This window comes from Rhinolophus hipposideros (genome assembly GCF_964194185.1).
Source record: "Rhinolophus hipposideros genome assembly, chromosome: 4".
Taxonomy (NCBI): Eukaryota; Metazoa; Chordata; class Mammalia; order Chiroptera; family Rhinolophidae; genus Rhinolophus; species Rhinolophus hipposideros.
In genome coordinates, this window is record NC_138050.1 from 14,582,116 (window position 1) to 14,602,857 (window position 20,742).

Genomic DNA, 20,742 nt, shown 5'->3' on the forward strand with positions numbered 1-20,742 from the left:
AAATAATACATAATCCCAGGAATTCAATATATTTGCTTTTAGAATACAATTTACTGTATGTTAGATATTTTGCATCAGACTTCGCTAGCCATATTCTTCTTGGATGGAGATTTAATTTAGTTAGTAATATGTAATTATTTACCATGAAAACAGTAATAAGGCAAGGGGATTCCTGGGAACCTTAAAGAAGATAAATTAGGACGGGGTTAGATATAAACTTATTAGCTGCAGATGAATCAAATTTCTGAGAAGGGGTTATAGTCTGGAACCAAAGCTATTCCCTGAATTAAAGAAGACCTGGGGAAATAGGTTAGTCATTTCTAGATGCTGTGTGGAAGTTCTTTCTGGAAAACAAAGCATGGAATCAGAAGGATATGGCAACAAACATAGATGGGGTGTTCTTGGCAAGCAGTATGCATCAGGGCACTCAGTACGAATAACAAGGTACTTGTGGAAGACAGAGCGTGCAAAAGGGTGCTCCATCAGAAATCTGGGAGGCCAGTTAGCAGACATACAATATCCAGGAAGACTGTTAAAGTCAGATTCTAGTCTCTGAAGGGGTAGGCTGGTGGGATCTGACCACTGAAAATCCCTGGTCCTACTTATCACTGGCTAATTACCAAAACAGGGATCACAAATGAGTGGGGAAAGATAGGTTGTGGTATCAAAACAGATATGATCCAAGGCCATCTAGTCATAAGGATATTGCTGCTGAGTTTCATTGAATGCCTCCTGTCCAGGGTCAGAAAAGAGCATAAGGAAAACAACAAAGCTGAGCGAGCTGGAGAACTGCTGCTTAAGCCGAGAAGAATAAAGAGGCTTGGAGCAAAGGATGACATGACAACGGGAAGCTGGGATAACTTTTTGTTTTCCTCATGATTCATGGTTTGTATCGAATCTATTTTTGAAAGGATTTGAGTCAGCTAAGGCTGAGATTAAAATTTCATGTGCAAATAATCAGATCTTGATTAATTAAAATGGAGTTTTAAATATTGGGATCAAAGATAAGACAGATAGAGAATTGAACCAACAAGGATATTTTAACCATACGTGACTCAGTTTATGTGACGTTATTGATTTCCTCCCAGTTGACGAGTTGCTGTACTCTCTTATAGTACACAAAATTCTTGAACAGCCCATGAATAGTGTGTGACTTTTAAAGCCAACTACAAAATGACCATGTGTTTACTTGTGGTTACTGTGGAGATGAAAATTACCTTTTTCATTAATCTGCTAATTAACTGTTTACCACGGTGGGAAGGAGATGGACACAGATCTGTAGAGGTGAATTCTATGAGGACTGTGAGCAGCACACACAGTGGTCACGAACCTGTGCTGTCAGCAGATCTGATTGTGACATATTCTGGAGGGTGACACTGGACAAGGTCTATGACTTCTCAGGTGTAAGGGCACAGAAAGTTTTGTGTGCATAATAGCAATGACCTAGGCTTGGATTATTTCTACATGCTTAGATTTGTGTGTAGAAAACTAGAGAATGAAAGAGACGAGAAGGGTACTTCAGCATCTGGAAAACACATGAAGAAAGATTGAAGACCACTTGGATTTTCTTATGTGTTTGCTTTTACATATACATATTCTATCTTTTAATGTGCTTGTAAACTGTCAGTAGGGCACAGATTTCCATTTTATTTCACATTTTTAAATAGTATATAGAGCTTTCTTTTTTAGGAGGTCATTTTGAAAGAAAGGACCATTTTACTAAAACTTAAATGTACTAGATGTATATTTCTTTTAATGTCAGAAGGAGTCATTGATATTCAAAGGCAGGTTAATTCTGTTTCCTGCATTAAGCATAATTTTTTTGCAACCACTTGTCACGGATTTTTCAGATTCATAATAAAATACACTCTAAATTCTGCACAACATTACCCATAGAAATGTTTGTTCCACTTACGTTGAAAATGCATTATTCTGCTTTTCACATCGTATGCCTTTGCAGCTTAACCCTTTTGTTTCTTCATAATAGAAGTACAATTGATTTAGGCCATTTGCAAACGCTAACAACACAAGGCAGTATATGAATAGAAACTTCAAAATGTCCAGGAGCATTCTTCCCAGAGATATTTGCAGAGGCCCCAGATGAGAATTGGCAGTAAACAGTGAGATCAGGCGCAGGGAACTGAAGATGTTTGCAATAGCAAATAAAGCTTCAGCAACCAGAGTGGGATGCCACATATCCCAAGATTCTCTTGGATTAAGAGCACTGTACTGGAGAAAAGAGAGAAACACAGGGAAAGTAAAACAAACACATAAATATGAATATATCAAGTTCAAGTCCCGATGCTCTTTTAGGTAGATCCAGCACAATGGCCTATTGTCAGGAAGCAATGTCCACCAAGCCAGTGGCAGCATTATTTTTTAAATTTTTTTTAAGGAGGGCGCAATTCACAGTGGCCCATGCGGGGATCGAACCGGCAATCTTGGTGTTATTAGCACCATGCTCTAACCAACTGAGCTAATTGGCCATCCCTAACATTATTAATCTACACAAAAATAAGAATATATTAAAGCAATTTATAATTTATGAACTTCAGTTATATAGTGGCCTTTTTGATCTGTCCTTGTCATTAGTAGTATTTGTTAATATGCGAATTATATCTGTCCTGGACCTTTCCAATGAAACTTTACGACATAGCGAAAAAACTGATTTTATATTGGGAAAAGATAGTAGAATCATTATAACAAAGAAAACAACATTATAAATGAAAGGCACTAAATTTTGAAAAATAATCAATGGCTTTACTTACCATTTTGACACACTTACCTATTCTAGAGGAATGCATGCAGGATACAAATTACATATAAGTGAGTGGAAGTAGCGGTCTGTTGCCTTGGAAATAGTAATGACCAATATAGGTATAATAGTTAGTGCTTCATATCTGTTATATCCTAAGCGTAGATAAAACCTAACTTGGAAATCATCCTGGAAGTCAATGAATTGCTAATTTTTTATGTTTAATGTGCAGAAAATGTGATATTTATCTAAACATTCCTTAATTATATGAAACATGTGATTTGAGAAAAATGTTTGCTATGTTAAACTTTGACCAGGAATTATTTTAAAAGTAAGAGTTAAATAAAATGACAGCTTTGAATTATCTTGATATTGAGCTATATAAAGAACACAATGAAATTTATTCCTCACACTATTGAGGTACACTTGTTCCCTTTTTTTTAAAAAAGGATCAAATATGCTCTCTGAAATATTGCATTATGAAAACTTATAATTAAATATGTATAAGAACTGAACAATAAATTAAATTATCTTCTTCATACACATCACTACATATTACGTCTAGACAATTGAATCTTTCTCCTAATGATCATGTCAGAAAAATGCTTTTTACTTCTGTGTGAGTCCCATCAGAATATTTCCATTCCTTTTATATTTTATACCAAAGAACTTTACAAGTGGTAATTACTTCTTTTGAAACTAATAGATAGTATTTTTTAATCACCCTGGGGACAAAATATATTGTAAGTGACTGATTTTGTTCAGCAAGCAGACGCTTGAGTGACAATTTAAAACAAGTTTGAACTAGAGAGAAATTATTTTCTATTTTTAAATCCTGATTACTGTTCTAAACATTCTTATGCATAGTTTTAGCATAAAACAGCTAATGATTGAGATAAAGAAAAAAATTTAAAAAAATTAAAATTTAAAATTCATTATAACAAGTATCAGAGTGAGGGTTTGTGGTATTAAACACTACCTAAATCTCTCCACTGGGTGCCCCATTTAGTCCTTCAAAGACTAAGATCCCATTCACTTTCCTTTTCTCAGTTTTCTTGAAAGACATACATGTGTAAGTAAAGAACATCTCCCCCTGTCAGTGGCTAATTCTATATTTCTCTTTCTCTCTCTCTTGTTTTTTAACCAATATGACTTATAATTACATCTCAAAATGTACAAAATATGAAACAGTAAGCATTCTTAAGGATGTGATCATTTTCTAGGAATTTCTCACAAGATTTAACACAGTGACCTGCATGTAATAGCTGCTCAAGAAATATTTTCTCCCAGCAAATATTCATAGTCCTGTGAGGATGACAGGGACAACTTATTGTAGTAAAAAATGCTCTAAGATTTTAACACAAGGTGCTATCGCAAAACAGAAGAGAAAATGGAAAATTCAGACTGGGGCTGATGGGGCCAGCAATGAATAGAGATTACATGTTGTTCAAAGTTTAGGGGTCTTCCAATCATCGTGTCTAGTAGAGATGCTGTTCCTTATTCTAGACAGTTGGATGTGGAATCCATCATCACATGGTGAATGACTCCAACTCTGCTATCAACCTACTCAGAGCCCTTCATAGCAAATTATCTCAGCTGGGATTTGCAAATAAGAGGAATGTGTTCCATTTTACAAATCACGAAACACTAGGGTCAGTACCAATATAATTGCTCCAGTCTGCTTCAGAGTCTAGCACTTCTGGTAATTCTTGGGAAACAACGCTTCGTGAATATGTTCACATTTATGCAAGGTCAGGGCTTTCTGAGCATCCTAGCATTGCTAGCATCTGAGTTAAAGAATGGTAAAGAAACCTTAAGTCAAAGATGGCTCCTCCCCTGGAGCCATCTGCTAACATTCTAAAGATGATAAACCTAGGGACCTTTGCCTGCCCAGAGAGAGTTCCTTTACTTTAGAAAATTAAGGCCTTTCTCCTTCTCCAGTGGGAAGATAGGCAGCTGGTAAAGCTGCACTATATAAGCTCTGAGATTTATAATTTCCTAGTTCCTCTCCAGTGGTACAAACTCCTGTATGCATTGGGTTCATCAGGCTCTCATCTGCCACCCTGTGGGGATCTGCAGCATGGAAACCAATGCTAAGATTGTTATGTAAGTAAATAATTTGTCTGTTTCCTGATCCAGAAACTTTGTTTCCTGTCAGGAATATAGTATTTCCCACTTATCCATGAGGAATACATTCCAAGATGCTAAGTGGATACTAACCACAGATAGTCCCAAACCACATATATAGTATATATGTGGGTATGTTTTGTTCTATACATACACTGTTTCCCTGAAAATAAGACCTAGCTGGACAATCAGCTCTAATGCGTCTTTTGGAGCAAAAGCTAATATAAGACCCGGTATTATATTGTATTATATTATACTATATTATATTATACCCAGTCTTATATTATAGTAAAATAAAATATTATAGTAAAATAAGACCGGGTCTTATATTAATTTTTGCTCCAAAAGACGCAATAGAGCTGATTGTCCGTCTAGGTCTTATTTTCAGGGAAACACCGTACATACCTATGATAAAGTTTAATTTGTAAATTAGGCACAGTAAGAGATTGACAACAGTAATTTAAAAAATAGAACAATTTTAACAATATACTCTAAATAAAGGTATGTGAATGGCTTTAGGGACATTATTAAGTAAAATAAAGTTTCCTTGGACACAAGCACTGTGCTACCACAACAGTTGATCTGATAGCCCAGATGGTTACTCAGTGACTAATGGGCAGGAAGTGTCTAGAGTGTGGAGATGCTGGATAAAGGAGTCACTCACATCCGGACTGGACAGAGCTAGACTGTATGAGATTTCATCACACTACTAAGAAGAGCACGCAATTTCAAACTTATACTTGTTTATTTCTGGAATTATCCATTTAATATTTTTGGACTGTGGTTGATAGTGGGTAACTGAAACTGTGAAAAGCAAAGCCGCAGATTAGGGGATACTAGTGTAAGTAGAGATATAAACATTTAGCAATTATCTCTTAATTTCATTCTTTTAAGTTTTGCTTTTTAATTTTTCTCCTGTCATTCACATAGCCATTTAGCTTAGGTTTTTAAATACATAGTCATTGTTTTACAGAGCAATTAAAATTTTTTTTAAAACCATCATGTTCTTTGAATTTGCAGAGGAAATTGTAATTCTTCATTTAAAATGCATTTTCCACATATGTTATTAAGAATTAAAAGGTTAACTTGAATTTCACATTTTTCTTTGGCTCTATTTTCAAAAATATATTCACAAAATCTACGTATATTCTCTCTTTTTTTTCATCTTTGTATGTTTGCCTCCAGCATTTGTGATACCTCTTCTCAGTATCCTTTTCAGGTTCCTTTTTCTCCCTTGCCCTTTAAATGTTGTGTTCACTTTGCAAGCTTCTTCTCTTTTCATTCAGTCTACACCCCCTGAAAGTTTCCTATGATTTCAACAGTCAGTTATGGGCTGATGATTCTCACTTCCACATGCCCAGCCTAGCCTCCTCACCTTACAGTCATATTTTATATTCTAATGCCTCATTGACTTTTCCACTTGGATATCTCAGAGTCATCTCAAACTTAGAGGCTAAATTGGAACTCATCATCTTATCATTCTCAAACTCTTTCTCCATTTATGCTTTCTGATTCTTAGTGAATGGCCACAAATCACACAAATCGAGGTGGATCCTCGAGTCTTCCTTTCCAAATTCCCGGCCTCTAAACCAAAATTTTACATATGGTGCTTACTTCTCATTTTTGTATCCTCACTGTCTTAAAAAAGTTTCTCTATTTCACACAGAAATTATTATAATAGCCTCCTAACTACTCTCCCCGACTTGAACCTTATCTCAACAATCATCTATTTCCTCCAAAATCATCTGTTAAAAGGGCCAATCAGACCATCACACATATTGCTTAAAGTACTTCAATGATTCTGCAATGTCCTCAAGATGAAATTCCGATTTCCCAACATGTCACACGAAGAATCTGGGTTCTGATTTCCTCTTAAGATTAATCTGTCACTTGTCCCCAGTTAGATAACAAATGCTGTAGCTCAAACATTTAGTCCTTGTAATTCCCCAAATTATCCTCACATTCTCACCAAAATGCCTTTCTATGAATACTGGGCCCTTTGTCCAGAATGGATTTAAATTCTAATTATTTTGACTTTTCAGCTGTTATTCATTCATCGAATATGTGTTGAGGTCCTACTCTGTACCACTATCTTCAGTACTCCATGTCATGCACTATCTTCAGGGTGCAGCATCTTGATCAGACAAGATATAGTTCATGCCATATGAGCTTACAATGTAGTGAAAAAGACAGACGTTAGAGAAATAACTCTAATCCTTCCCTTTATAAGTACACTTCGACTGAAGATGATTGGACACTAGGATTCTACTGACCAGAGCGGGTCCACTTCATGTTGTAGAATAATCCTTGACAGAGAGAGATCAAAAGCTACCCTAAACATCCATAGCCCCTCGAGGACCATCAATTCCTGCTTCCCTTTTTCTCTCAAGTATTTGATTTCTAGTCTAAACCTGTCACAGTTTGGTTTTGCCCTAAGACTTCATTTCTATTCAGATTCACTTTAAGAGCACTGCCCCTTTGCAGACCTACAAAATAGATTATGCATCCTTGGATTTCTTATTAGCTTCCCATGCACGAAGCTTTGTCTAATGATTTTATGTGCTGGGCATATATATAAATGGGAACTCAAAAAGCATTCAAGGAAGAAAATTATAGACATATTCAAAAGCAATGTTGTTAGAAAAGGTGGATCATTTGTGGAAATGGAAAATGGAAAATGGAGCGTTTGAAAATAGTGAGATTAACATGAGAGGAAGTTGGAACCAGGTCATAAAAACTATAGCAGAAATGTTAAAAGAGGAGGAATGATGGAATCATAGCACTGAGTCATAAGTTCCTTTCATACAGAAAAATATATGTTAGTGCATCTTTATATCCTCTTAGACTCTGACGTATATTTATAAAAGCCAAGTAATCAATCAAAATGAGTAAAACTAAATTGATGCAAAATAAAAATGTTTGTCATATGAGATTAAATAGAAAATGTAGACTGGTTTTAATGTCTAATTTACAAGGTAATAACCATTCCCTTTCTACAAATTGGATAGATAACTAAGTAGTGAAAAAGAATAGAAAGCCATATGATTTTCTCCTGTGATAGATAATACTACATTAAACAATTAGGATTCAAACTTCTATAGCTCTCTGCTATCAAACTAAAAGATATTTAGAAAACCCCATAACTTGGAGAGTACACTACAGTTACAGCATTTGTGAAATGGAAACAACAATATTGCCTCTTTTCTAGCTGATAAAAATAGGATGATCAATGAAATATATACTCAGAACTATTTAGAAGAATAGTGCAATAAAAAATCTATCATAACAATTAAAATACATATTCCTATTTATAATATTTTTGATTTTTGAAAATATCACTTAAATTACACAATGGAATTGGCATAGGAATTTAATCATTTTTGCCAAATGACTGAAGATAAATATGAGATAAGTTGTATGTATGGAAAGGGACTAAATAATATTCAGGAGAAAATCAGTCCTGATGAAGCTAAACTAATATTTTATAATTATGCCCAGCCATCAACAAGCTCTGGATTAGCTAACATTTCATACACAGTAAAAAGAGGAGATGGTTTACAAACCGTCTTCTTTAAGAATTAGGAGGTGTTTTGTTTTTTTTTTGTTTTGATTTTTTATGCCACAATCCATGAATTGTGAAATGCTAATGAATCAAGCTATTTAAGGAAGCACCACAAAGCCTCTCATATAAGGAGGAGAATACTGAAGTCACGTATATTTCTGTCCTCTGTTTGTACAATACAATGCTATTGCAATGTACATTATATTATATACGTGAAAGTAAAAACAACTACTGAGTGCTTATATTAAGCTCTATTCTATGATAATTAATGTGTTTATTAATGTAATCTTCACAAACATTCTATGGGATTTAATTATTAGTGTCATTTTACAGATAAGAAAATTGAGGCATATATTAAGTAACATGCCCCAAATCAGACAGATAGGAAGTGGCACAGGTAATACTTATTATCAAGTGTGGATCAGAGTCCAAACTTCACCATGGCCTTAGTTAGAAAGGCCCTTTTTGGTATTAAAAAACAAACAAAACACCTCCAGATAGAAGAATTACAAAAGGATAAAGCAATTAAGCAAGTGTGGCTCTTCTGCCAGACCTCTTACAAAAGGTTCTCTCCCTGAAGAGACCAGTTACAGAAAAGTTTCCCTTTTTGTTGGCTGACAGCATTTTTGGTTTGGATCCATAGCTTGGCCAAAAAAGATCTAGGGCTGGATTCTCACTACCATTCATGAACGCTCAGATGTGGGGTAGAACCAGTATGATCCCAGCAGAGATGTCAGTTATAACATTTGGTAATCTTGCCTGTGCCATAACAGGTAAACTATTTACCAAGGAGCAGAATTAGGATGATTCCATTTACCTCATACTTCACAATTAATAAATCACCTATCCTGTGCTTCTTACCTCTAATTTCTTTTTTCCACATCCAACCTTCTATTAGCTTCCCATATGTCCATTGCTTTACTTCAGGATTCATCATCATTTGACTCATTCTGTTTCAATCTCTTTAATGGCTACTCTTTATTTATAGGGCAAAATCCAAATTCTAAAGCAGAATATGGAAAGTCCTTCCCATCCTCTTCCAGCCTCCATTTCTGATATATCTCAGAGATATACAATATCTCATCAATATTGAGATATCTGATCAATATCTCATCAATATCTCATAGATATTGACCTCCTTTGTACACTCAGGCACATTGTGTCTTCTGTCTGGAATGCTCAGGCATGTTCATGAACATGACAATTGCCCACTCTATCTTCTATATAATTTCAGGACAATGCCAATAAAGTTTTATTCCTTCCTTGATGCAACCAGGGCCTCTGATGTAGACCTTATCACATTGTAAGACCCTTATTTATATGCATTTCTTTTTCCTCCACCTGACTGTGAACTGCTCAAATACATAGGCTATATCTTTTATTTTTGCATTTTCAGCAACCATATCAAAAGCTGGTTTCCTAGTGTGCCCTATAAATCCTTATTGATTGATTCACATAATGGCTGTCCTCTTTACTTATCACAGAGTCTATATTTGTACACAAATAAGGCACCTTTTCCTGAAATAGTGAGTCATACATTATTAAAAATTAGCATGAAAAATTAAATGATAAATAAAAGAAGGTAAGGAAGCCTGAGTCAACAAGTGACATCACAGACTCCTAACGTAGACACTCTTTTAGTTATCATTATTTAACACATATAAAATTGAGGACTTCATTAAATATTATAACTTGCCCCAAATCAGACAGATTGCATGCAGTAAAGGCATGTGTGGCCTTGAGAGATCCAAGATGGCAGAGTAGATAAACACTGTGCCTGCTTCCTTTAATGAACACATAAAATTATAACTAAATTATAGAACATCAACCTGGAGAAACATCTAAAGTCTAGCTGAACAGAAGTTGTATAGCTAAGAATATAAAACAGAAGCCACTCAAGACTGGTGGGATGAACAGAGACACGAAATGGGATTGCCTCAAACCTACATGTGGTGGTTGGGACTGAGGAGGGATATCTTGGCTGTGGAGGTTCCCTCCAGAGGAGAGAGATACCCCAGCCCCACACCAGCCTCCCCAGTCCAGAGTACTGGTGCCAGGAAGAGGAGACCCCACAATATCTGGCTGTGAAAAACAGTGGGGATTCTGACCATGTGGGTGGGACGAAAGGCTATGGGAAACTCAGACATCCTCTTTTGGGTACTTTGCACAGACCCACTCACTCACAGGCACTCACCCTGCGCTCTCCAGAGGGATAATGGCTCAGGAGGCATCAGAGGCATATGGGGGGAGGCAGACTGAGGTATAAGGCTTTCAGGCAAGGGCTGGAAGACAGTCACCATTTTCCCTGTGTAGGGTCCTTCTCCCATGCAGCTGGCAAGCAGTGGTTATCTTTCCTGTGTTGAGCCCTCCCTGAATGCTGATGGCCAAATCTGAATCTTATTGACCTGGTGAGCTCTGCTGCTCCACCCTGCTGACTCACTGGGACCCCACCCCACTCCCTCAGAGGCACCTTCTGGTTGAGCAGCCAGGTGGGAAACTCTTTCTTGTAAAACTATGAGTTCGTGGGCTCCAGGAGGGCAATGACTGGCCTCAGTGTACTATGAGACTTTTTCTGAGTAGTGCCAGATGGTTTAGTGCCAGATTTCTCAACAGAAACTTTGCAGGCCAGAAGAGACTGACATGAAATATTCAATGTGATGAAAAATAATGATCTACAACCAAGAGTATTCTACACAGCAAAGCTATCACTTAGAATCGAAGGACAGTAAAAAAAAAACAAAAACTAAAGGAGTTTATCGCCCCTGAACCAATAGTATTACAAGGAATGTTACAGGGATTTCTTTAAGATGGCGGGGCTGGGCAATAAAAATATGAATAATAAAATGGCAATACCTATATAGCTATCAAAAATTACTTTCAATGTAAATGGATTAAATGCTCTAATCCAAAAAAAAAAAAAAAAAAAGAAAGAAAGAGCAGCCAGATGGTTCAGTTGGTTAGAGCCCGAGCTCTTAATAACAAAGTTGCCGGTTCAATTCCCACATGGGATGGTGGGCTGCACCCCCTGCAACTAAGATTGAAAATGACGACCGGACTTGGACATGAGCTGCGCCCTCCACAAGTACATTGAACAACAGCAACTTGGAGCTGATGGGCCCTGAAGAAACACACTGTTCCCCAATATTCCCCAATTAAAAAAAATTTAAAAAGATAGGAAGGCTGCTTGGACAAGAAAACAAAACCCTTACATATGCTACCTTTAAGAGAATCACTTCAGATCGAAAGACACACACAAACAGAAAGTAAAGGGATGGAAAAAGATATTTCATGAAAATAGAAATGAGAAATACAAAAAATTCTGCAGCAGCAATACTTATGTCAGACAAAATAGACTTTAGAACAAAGGCTATAACAATAGACAGAGGAGGACCCAGTCATCCCACTTCTGGGTATTTATCTGAAGAAACCCAAAGTGCTACTTCAAAGGGATGTGTGCATGCATTGCAGCATCATTTACAATGGACAAGACATAGAAGCAGCCTGAGTGCTTGTCAGTGGAAGAATGGATAAAGAGAAGGTGGTGCATATGTACAATGGAATATTGCTCGGTCAGGGAAGGGAATGGGTTCTTGCCATCTGTGGTAGCATGGATGGTCCTGGAGGGTGTTGTGCTGAGTGGAGAGTCAGACAGAGAGAGACAGATGCAATGTAATTTCATTAACACGTGGAATCTAAAGAAAAAAATAGATAAATGAATCCAAAACAAACTCACAGATACAGAAAACATTTTGATGGTTGCCAGATGGCAGGGGGGTTAGGGTGGATGAAAAAGGGGGAAGGGATTAAGATGTACAAATTAGTTGTTACAAAGTAGTTATGGGGAGGTAGGGTATAACATAAGGAATATAGTCAATAACATTGTAATAACTATGTATGGTGTCAGATGGGTGTTAGATTTATAGGGGTGATAGATGGGAGGGGGTTGGAGGGCAGGGTAAAAGGGTGATGGGTTTATATTGGTAATTACAAAATAGTCATGGAGATGTAACGTAAAGCACAGGGAATATAGTAAGTTATATTGCAATAACTATCTATAGTGCTAGGTGGGTACTAGACTAGTCAAGGGGATCAATTCTTAAAATATACAAATATCTAACCACTGTGCTATACACCTGAAATTAATATAAAATAATACTGAATGTCAACCATAGTTGAGAAAATTAAAGGAAGGTGAACGGGAATAAGACATCCAAATTTCCAGGTATAAAACAAATAAGTCATGGTGATATAATATACAGCATAGGGAATATATTCAATAATATTGTGATAGCATAGTATGGTGTCAGATGGTTGCTGGACTTATCATGGGTGATCACTCCATTAGGTATATAAATACCTAGTTAAATAATTATTGTGTACCCCTGAAACTAATATAATATTGTATGTTAGCTGTAAAAAACACAGGTGTGAATCAAGAACTCAAACTCTTTTTCAACTAAAATAAAACAAACGACGAGGTGTAATAAAGACATTACAAAAAGCAAGTCCAGTGGGATCAGTACGTGAAGGAGAAAGAAAGGAGTAAACGAGAAAAGAAAAACTAACATGAGCATTTATTCTGCAACAGGCACTTTAAATATATCAACCCTTTTACATCTTACACCAACACAATAAGGTAGAAATTGTTATTTTTGTAATTTTATAGATGAAGCACAGAGAAGTGAAACAACAGGTTCAAGTTCACAAAACTAGTAAGTGATGGAGGAAGGAACTGAGCTCAGGAAGCCTGACTCTAAAGTGCATACCATTACCCATTAACCATGCAACTCAAGTTATAGTCACACAAACTAATCATTCGGGGAGAACATTTCAGAATTTATATGTGTAATCATATATGTATAACTCCTGTCACTCAAGTGCATAAATAAACTATATCTTCAGAAGATTTCATGTCTTTTACCTCATGGTCACTTGAGGTAAAGTGACAACTTTTCTACTCCTCTTTTCCCATGCCCCTTCCCCTTTTTCATCAATTGGGGTGGATGAGTTGAATTTTAGGCATCAATATTCCCTTGATATAGAATATAGAATGATGTTTATATTTTAATATTAAAATAGACGTTGCATATGAAGAATTGACAGCTTTTCAAGAAAATTAAAATCCCATGTCTAACAGCATGAAAGCAAAAAACCCACAGTATTCATTAATTTATGTATTTGTATCTTCTGTATACAAGAATCTTATATGTGAAAATATGTATGACTACATGTAAACACCATAGTAATATATAAAATATTATGTATCTTAGTATAAATATCATGTTTAAGAAATATACGAGGTCTGATTTGTGAACTTGTTGCAATGATATTACTAACCTTGTATTTTTATATCAGAGGGATTATTCATTATGAATTTGTACCAACTGGACAAACAGTTAACCAAGTTTACTATTTGGAAGTGCTGAAAAGGCTGCATGAAAAAGTTAGATGACCTGAACCTTTCACCAAAAATTCATGGCTCTTGCATCACGACAATGCACCAGCTCACACGGCACAGTCTATGAGGGAGTTTTGAGCCAGTAAACAAATAACTGTATTGGAACACCTTCCCTACTCACCTGATCTGGCCCCCAATGATTTCTTTCTTTACCCAAAGACAAATGAAATATTGAAAGAAAGACATTTTGATGGCATTCAGGACATCAAGGGTAATATGATGACATCTCTAATGGCCATTCTAGAAAAAGGGTTCCAAAATTACTTTGAAGTATGGACTGGGCACTGGCATCAGTGCATAGCTTCCCAAGGGGAGTACTTCGAAGGTGACCAAAGTGATATTCAGCAATGAGGTATGTAGCACTTTTTCTAGGATAAGTTTGTGAACTTAAATGTCTGACCTCTTTTGAGAGAGATCCCTTTTGGAATCAATCTTACAGTTAGTTCTCTGTGCTGTTGAATAGGCTTATACAGCCCAGTGCTATTCTAAGTTCTTCCTTAGACTAGCTACCTCAGCATAACCTAATGAGTTTGCTAGAAATGCAAATTTAGGTCCCTCCCTAATACTCCCAATTTAGAATTTCTGTGGATGGAGGAAAAGAATCTGTGTTTTAGCAAGCTCTCCAGGTGATTCTTATACACCGGAAAGCTTGAGAAAAACTGCTGTACTCGTAGAAAACCAGAATTTTATAACTGCGTGGTGTCACACACACATACACAAAAATACATTACTTTTTAGTAGAGAGACGTCAAGAATTTTATAGATAAACTTACTTAAAGATCATTACAGAGGAAAGAGGAATTGCACTTAAAAACAGACTGTCCATCTTCTACATAGATTCATAAACTCGTTTAAGACAGTACCTTCTACTATCTCAAGGTCTTCAAGGGCATTAACCTCAATACTAACAGGAACAATTGCTAATTATGTTTCCATTATTAAAACATAACTTGCTTTCCATGAAATAGGTAGAAAAAATGCTTTTCCCTAATGTTTTGAAGAGTGCTGAAGACATTTGAGTTGAACAAATTCTGGAAACTATGGTCTTTCTAATTCGGGCAATTTTGACCCTGTCATTACTGAATATTGCACAAGGAGACTCAGGTCTCTATTTTGAAAATGAGAGTAAATGAATGAGTTCACCTACGTGTTAGCATTTTCTAGTTCAGATCACTAAATTGCATGAATCATTCCTGCAAAGCACAATTAGATGCTCTTCATTTTTTACTAACTGACTAATCATTTTTGAAACAAAATTTTTAAAAAGAGCCAAAAAAAAAAAAAGACAGAAAAAGAAATGCAGGAAGGAAGAGATGATAATACTTTGGTTTGAAAAACCTCCCCCAAAGTACAAAATAATCCCAATTGTCATTGCAGAACAAAACTGTTTTATGTAAATTATGTGGTTTGGCATAAGATTGATGTGCAAAATCTGGGGGAATAATGGGTGTGTAAGATTTCAGGCAGCATCACATTGAATGGGATGAGGAGAAAGAAATTATATTCTGCTCTAATAATATCAAACTATGTTAGTATAAACTGCAGTAATAATTTCAGTACTTTGAAGAGTAATATTTTGATCTGGCTATGTAATTTTATCATTTAGTTATAACTGATAAAAATAGATTTGGTTGCCAAAATTTAAACAGTGTTCAAGGTAGAATTTCATTAGAAATTGAAAGGAATAGAAACAAGAGCAGCTATTATGAATAATTTTGAGGCATCATTCAATTTAGATGCAAGAAAATTGAGTGGTAACTTCTAATTGTTTACTAAATTTGTATTATGACTATAAATTGTGTATTACCTATGTATTTTATATCTATCAATAAGGTCATGAAATGATGAATATCACATATAGATAAATAACGCTAAGTAACAATATTAATAAAATTGATAGCAATTGAAAGTACATCAATATTTATCAGAATTTATGCTTTACCGACAACATAAACAATAGTTACCTTTACAAATGCCACAATTTTCAAGGAGATTGTTGCCAAATATAAGGAGTTCATCACAAAATCCATTAGATTCCACCAATCATGGATGTAATCTTGAAGTCCACCATCCCACATTTGTTTTATTTCTCCCCATATAAAACCTGCAATTATAGAAAGGTTTATTGTAAGTGTAATTTTCAATCACATTACTAAAAACAGATTTACAATTTAAGAATTATATAATCTTGGAGCTGCAAGAGACCATGTAGTTATACTAGATGCAACATTTGTTTTTATAAGTAATAATATTGAGTCCAAGCCAGATTTTAGAATTTCAGGACGCTCAGCTAATTGTAGAGAATGTTGTTAGAGCAGCTTCACTTTCTTTTACATAGTATTTGAAAATTCATAAAAATGTACGATTTTTGGAATCAAACAGTAATTCCGCTATATTTTTCTCATGGAAAATATCATAATATATACTTGTAAACAAATACTTTAAGATATTTTTCATTCCAAGTCAAAAACAGTGTATCTAGTGAATATAACTAGATTAACACCATTAAACAGGGTATTTTGTTGTGTATTTGGAAGCAATTAGCACCTTCAGAAATCTGATTTCAGGCCTGGACAAAACGAAGTTATAACATTCATGGTACTTCATCAAAAGACCTTTTATCTAGCAATAGCTTTAAAGCTACATCCAGAGAAAATAAATATCCCTTTACTTTATTATGGTCATTTAATAGGAAATGTTTTATTTTCAAATTCTAGAAAGTACTTATAAAATATCATTGTATATCATTATTCTATTTCCATATTCTTATTAAAATGCTATAAATCTGTTTTAGAGCCTAATGATGAGACAAAGTATCCAGAATCAGGAAATATTGAAATATTGAAAGGATAAATATGATTTAACATCTACATTGATACAAGCTAAAAATAAGACTCTTTTAAGAAAATGGTAGTCTGGAAAGTCGATGTGTAGCAGAGAGTTTCACATCTGTCTGACACGAAAAGCAAGAAAAAGTCAGATTAACTATGAAATCATAACTTTTCAAAAACCCATCAGAGATGAAAAACAAAGGAGCCTATATTTGAAAGAAAAGCAGGTTCCTCCAGTACGAGCCACATTATGAGTATTAGGTCACCTGTGGCAGATCACTGGCATCATACAAGGGAGTAAGATTTCAGACAAAGTTTTTAAACACACTGAGTGTGAGTTAGCAGGAGAGAACAGAACCCCTGGGCACAGACACAAGGAGAGATTGAACCCACGTTCATGCTCTTTTCCACAGACCCCACTGATTCTGGGGGAAGAGCACAAAGCCCTACCCAGGTTCCTGTCCCCTAAGGAGTAAAACACTTTAAACAGCCCTATGGGAAAAGCAGTAAACAGTCCTGGGCCTAGGGTTTATACCAATATCGTTAGAGATTTCCTACCACTGGGGGAAGGTTAGGAAGTTTCACTGCCAAGAGAAGGCAGGCATGGATCACTCCATCTCCATGCCCAGACAGGAGCGGATAAATCTGACCCTTGACTAGGACAACAGAGTCTCTTCTGCTCCTCATCACCAGGGTGACAGATACCAGGTGACAAGCCGAAGCTGACAATTACTAGAGGAGTGGCAAGAGCATAAATAGAGAACACCCTCTGAGGCACAGGGTGCACAGAGAAGCCAAAAGCTGTGGAACCCTCTTCCCCACCTGTCTTAGTCATTTTAGGTTGCCATACCAAAGCATCACAGACTGGGGGTCTTGTAAAAAGCAGCAATGCATTTCTCATAGTTCTGGAGTCTGCAAATCTAAGATCAGGATATCAGCATGGTCAGGTTTCGATGAGAGCCCTCTTTCAAGTTGCACACTGCTGACTTCTCTTTGTTTCTTCACAGAGCAGAAAGAGAGTAAGCTAGCTCTCTGACCTCTTTTTATAAAGGCACTAATCTTATTCATGAGGGATCCACTCTCATGACCTAATAGTCTCCCAAAGGCCCACCTCCAAATACCATCACATTGGGGGTTAGGATTTCAACATATGAATATGGCAGAGACAGAGACATGCAGTCCATAATATCACCCTAAAGAGAAGTATATGGTGTACTGAAACCAACTGTAACAACAACGAAACCCAAACCCAGCTCAGCTCCTGGTAATATTGCCTCAAATTCCTCCACTAATGTTCTAGCAGAAGAGGAATGTCTATTTTCACACATAAATGCTATGTACTTCTATCTAGTCTTCTGCACAGGCGGAATCACCCTTACAACACACACACACACACACACACACACACACACACACACACGATACTTCTCGTTCACACTCTTTTTACAAAGATAAAGCATTGAAAGCATTGAGTTGGGGGTGGCATGAAAATAAAAGACACATTGGACATAAAGGAATAATATAAGACTGATACCAAACTTATCTGAAATTATGCAAGACAGAGTGACATCATTAAGGGGAAAAAAAAGTCATTCCAGAATTCTACACATAGAATAGTTCAAATAAATGAAGGGGAACAAAAGACACTTTTTTAGACAATCAAAAAACTCAGAAAATTTATCGTCCTAAGACCCATGCTACAAGAAATGCTAAAGGGATATTTTTTTAAGCAAAAGGTATATGATACTAAATACAAACGTAGGTTAATAAAAAGAAATGAAAATCTATATCTAAAATGGCTATAATAAAAATAAATGTAAAATATATCTTTAAATTTTTTTTGAATTGCTCTCACATACCATTGAGCGCCTAATGCAAAAATAATAGCAATTTACTGTAGTTATGACATGTGACATATGTAAAAGTAAAACATATCACATTAGCACAGAAGATGAGAGAGAGGAACTTGAAACATACTATCATGAGGTTCTTCATATACTACATGTAAGACAAAATATTATTTGAGGTTAGACTGTGACAAATTAAAATCCCATATTGTAGATCCTAGGGAATTCCCTTAAAATATTTTTAAATGTTTAAATAAAGAACCAGAAATGTAAATAAACATGGAGTTACAAAAAAAATACTCAATTCATGAACAGGCAGAAAATAAAATGGAAAAATGCAACAAAGAACAGATGGAGCAAATAGGATAAACAATAGTAATGGCATGGATTTTTAAATCCACCCTCATCTATAATTACATTGAATGAAATGTATGGTCTAAACATAATAATTATAAGGCAGATGGCTATACAAGATAAAAATACAAAAGAAAACCTATATCATAATTCATCAATAGGTTAAAAATAAAGGAATAATAAAGACACCATGAAATACCAATGAAAAGAAAGCTCAAATTGCCACATTAATATAAAAGTAGATATATTTCAGAAGAAGTAACGTTATTAGGTATGTAAAGAGATATAACATGAGGATAAAAAGGTCAATTCAGAGAGATGAAAGAACAATCCTAAATATGGATACAACTAACGAAATAACTGTATAATGCAAGATGCCATAATTATTAGAACTAAAATAAAAAAATAAAGGTACAATTATAGTGAGAGACTAAATTTAGCATTCCTCTCTGTAACCAACAGAACTAATAGGCCAAAATTTAGTAATGATATAGAAGTCCTGAATAACACTATCAACAACCTGACAACAGGTTTTTGAGTGCAACTGTGAAAGGGCCAGGAACATTTACCGAGATAGACCATGTTATGGGCTATAAAACAAACCTTGAATACTTATACCAGGTGAAATCATACAAAGTGTGCTATATGATAACATAAACAGCAAATCAATAATGAAATGTATCTAGAAAATCCCTACATATTTTGCAATTAAACAATACACTTCTAACAACTCTTGGTCAAAGGGCAATTTACAGAATAATTAGAAAATATTTTGAATTGATTGAAAGTACAACCAAAAAATAAATAAATCTGTGCTGCAGCTAAGAGTGGACTTTATAGGTCTAAGTGCTTTACTAGATAGAAAAGAATAAAGATCACAAATCAGAGATCTCAGCTTCAAACATGACACTATGGAAAGAAGGGCAAATTGAACCCAAAACCAGCAGAAAAAAAAAATAAAAAAGATAAGAGCAGAAATCAGTGAACTTTAAAACATAAAACTTGAGGGGAAAAATCAATGAAAACAGAATCTAGAAGTTTGAAATAGTCAAAATAGATACAACTCTACCCAGAATGATGGTCAAGAGAAAATTGAGAAGATATATATGATCAATATAAAAATAAATGAAAGAAGGGCCATCAATACAGATCATACAGATATTATAAAGATAACAAGTAAATAAAAAGAGCAACTTGGTACCCATAAATTTCACATCTTGAATGAATTGGATATTTACCCTGAAAGATACAAACTTCTAAACTGACTCCAGAGGACCCAGAATAACCTGAAATGCCCTATGCTTATTAAAGAAAGTTAATTCATAGTTAAAAATCTTCTTACAAAGACAATTTCAGGTTCAGTTGTTTCATGGTGAATTCTACCATACATTTAAGGAAGAAGTAATACCAGTGTGAATCAAACACAAATATTCAAGAGGAAGAAATATTTAAGAGGCAAGTATTATTCTGACAAACTTCAGACAAAAATAACACAAAGAAAACTGCAGTACACACTCATAACCCTTATCATGTACTAAAAATCCTCAACAAATATTAGTAAATTAAATACAGTAATATATAAAATTGATGATAAAATCATGTCCAAGTGCTGATTTTCCCAGGAATGAAAGATTATTTTAACATTTAAGAATCAATCAATGTAATTTATATCACCAGCAGATTATTGAAAAGAGAAGATCTTCTCAATAGATTCAGTAAATGCCTTTGACAAAATTTAATATGCATTCATGTTAAAAATTTTCAGCAAAACATGAATAGAAGGGAAATTTCTTGATTTGATAAAGATC

General features: G+C 35.2%; 1 protein-coding gene across 6 annotated transcripts in view; it reads right to left on the reverse strand.

The window, feature by feature from the left end:
* The window catches only part of TRPC4 (transient receptor potential cation channel subfamily C member 4), a 221,037-nt gene that overhangs the window by 33,698 nt on the left and 166,597 nt on the right, over positions 1–20,742 (reverse strand). For 5 of the 6 annotated variants that reach the window (XM_081046160.1, XM_081046159.1, XM_081046156.1 and 2 more), the window contains 2 exons: positions 15,867–16,006; positions 1,916–2,229 (listed from right to left, as the gene is read on the reverse strand). In XM_081046160.1, the coding sequence (XP_080902286.1) occupies positions 1,916–2,229; positions 15,867–16,006 (454 nt within the window). Of the gene's footprint in view, positions 1–1,915; positions 2,230–15,866; positions 16,007–20,742 lie in introns of those variants that run through there. The other variant, XM_081046161.1, reaches the window with a different exon arrangement.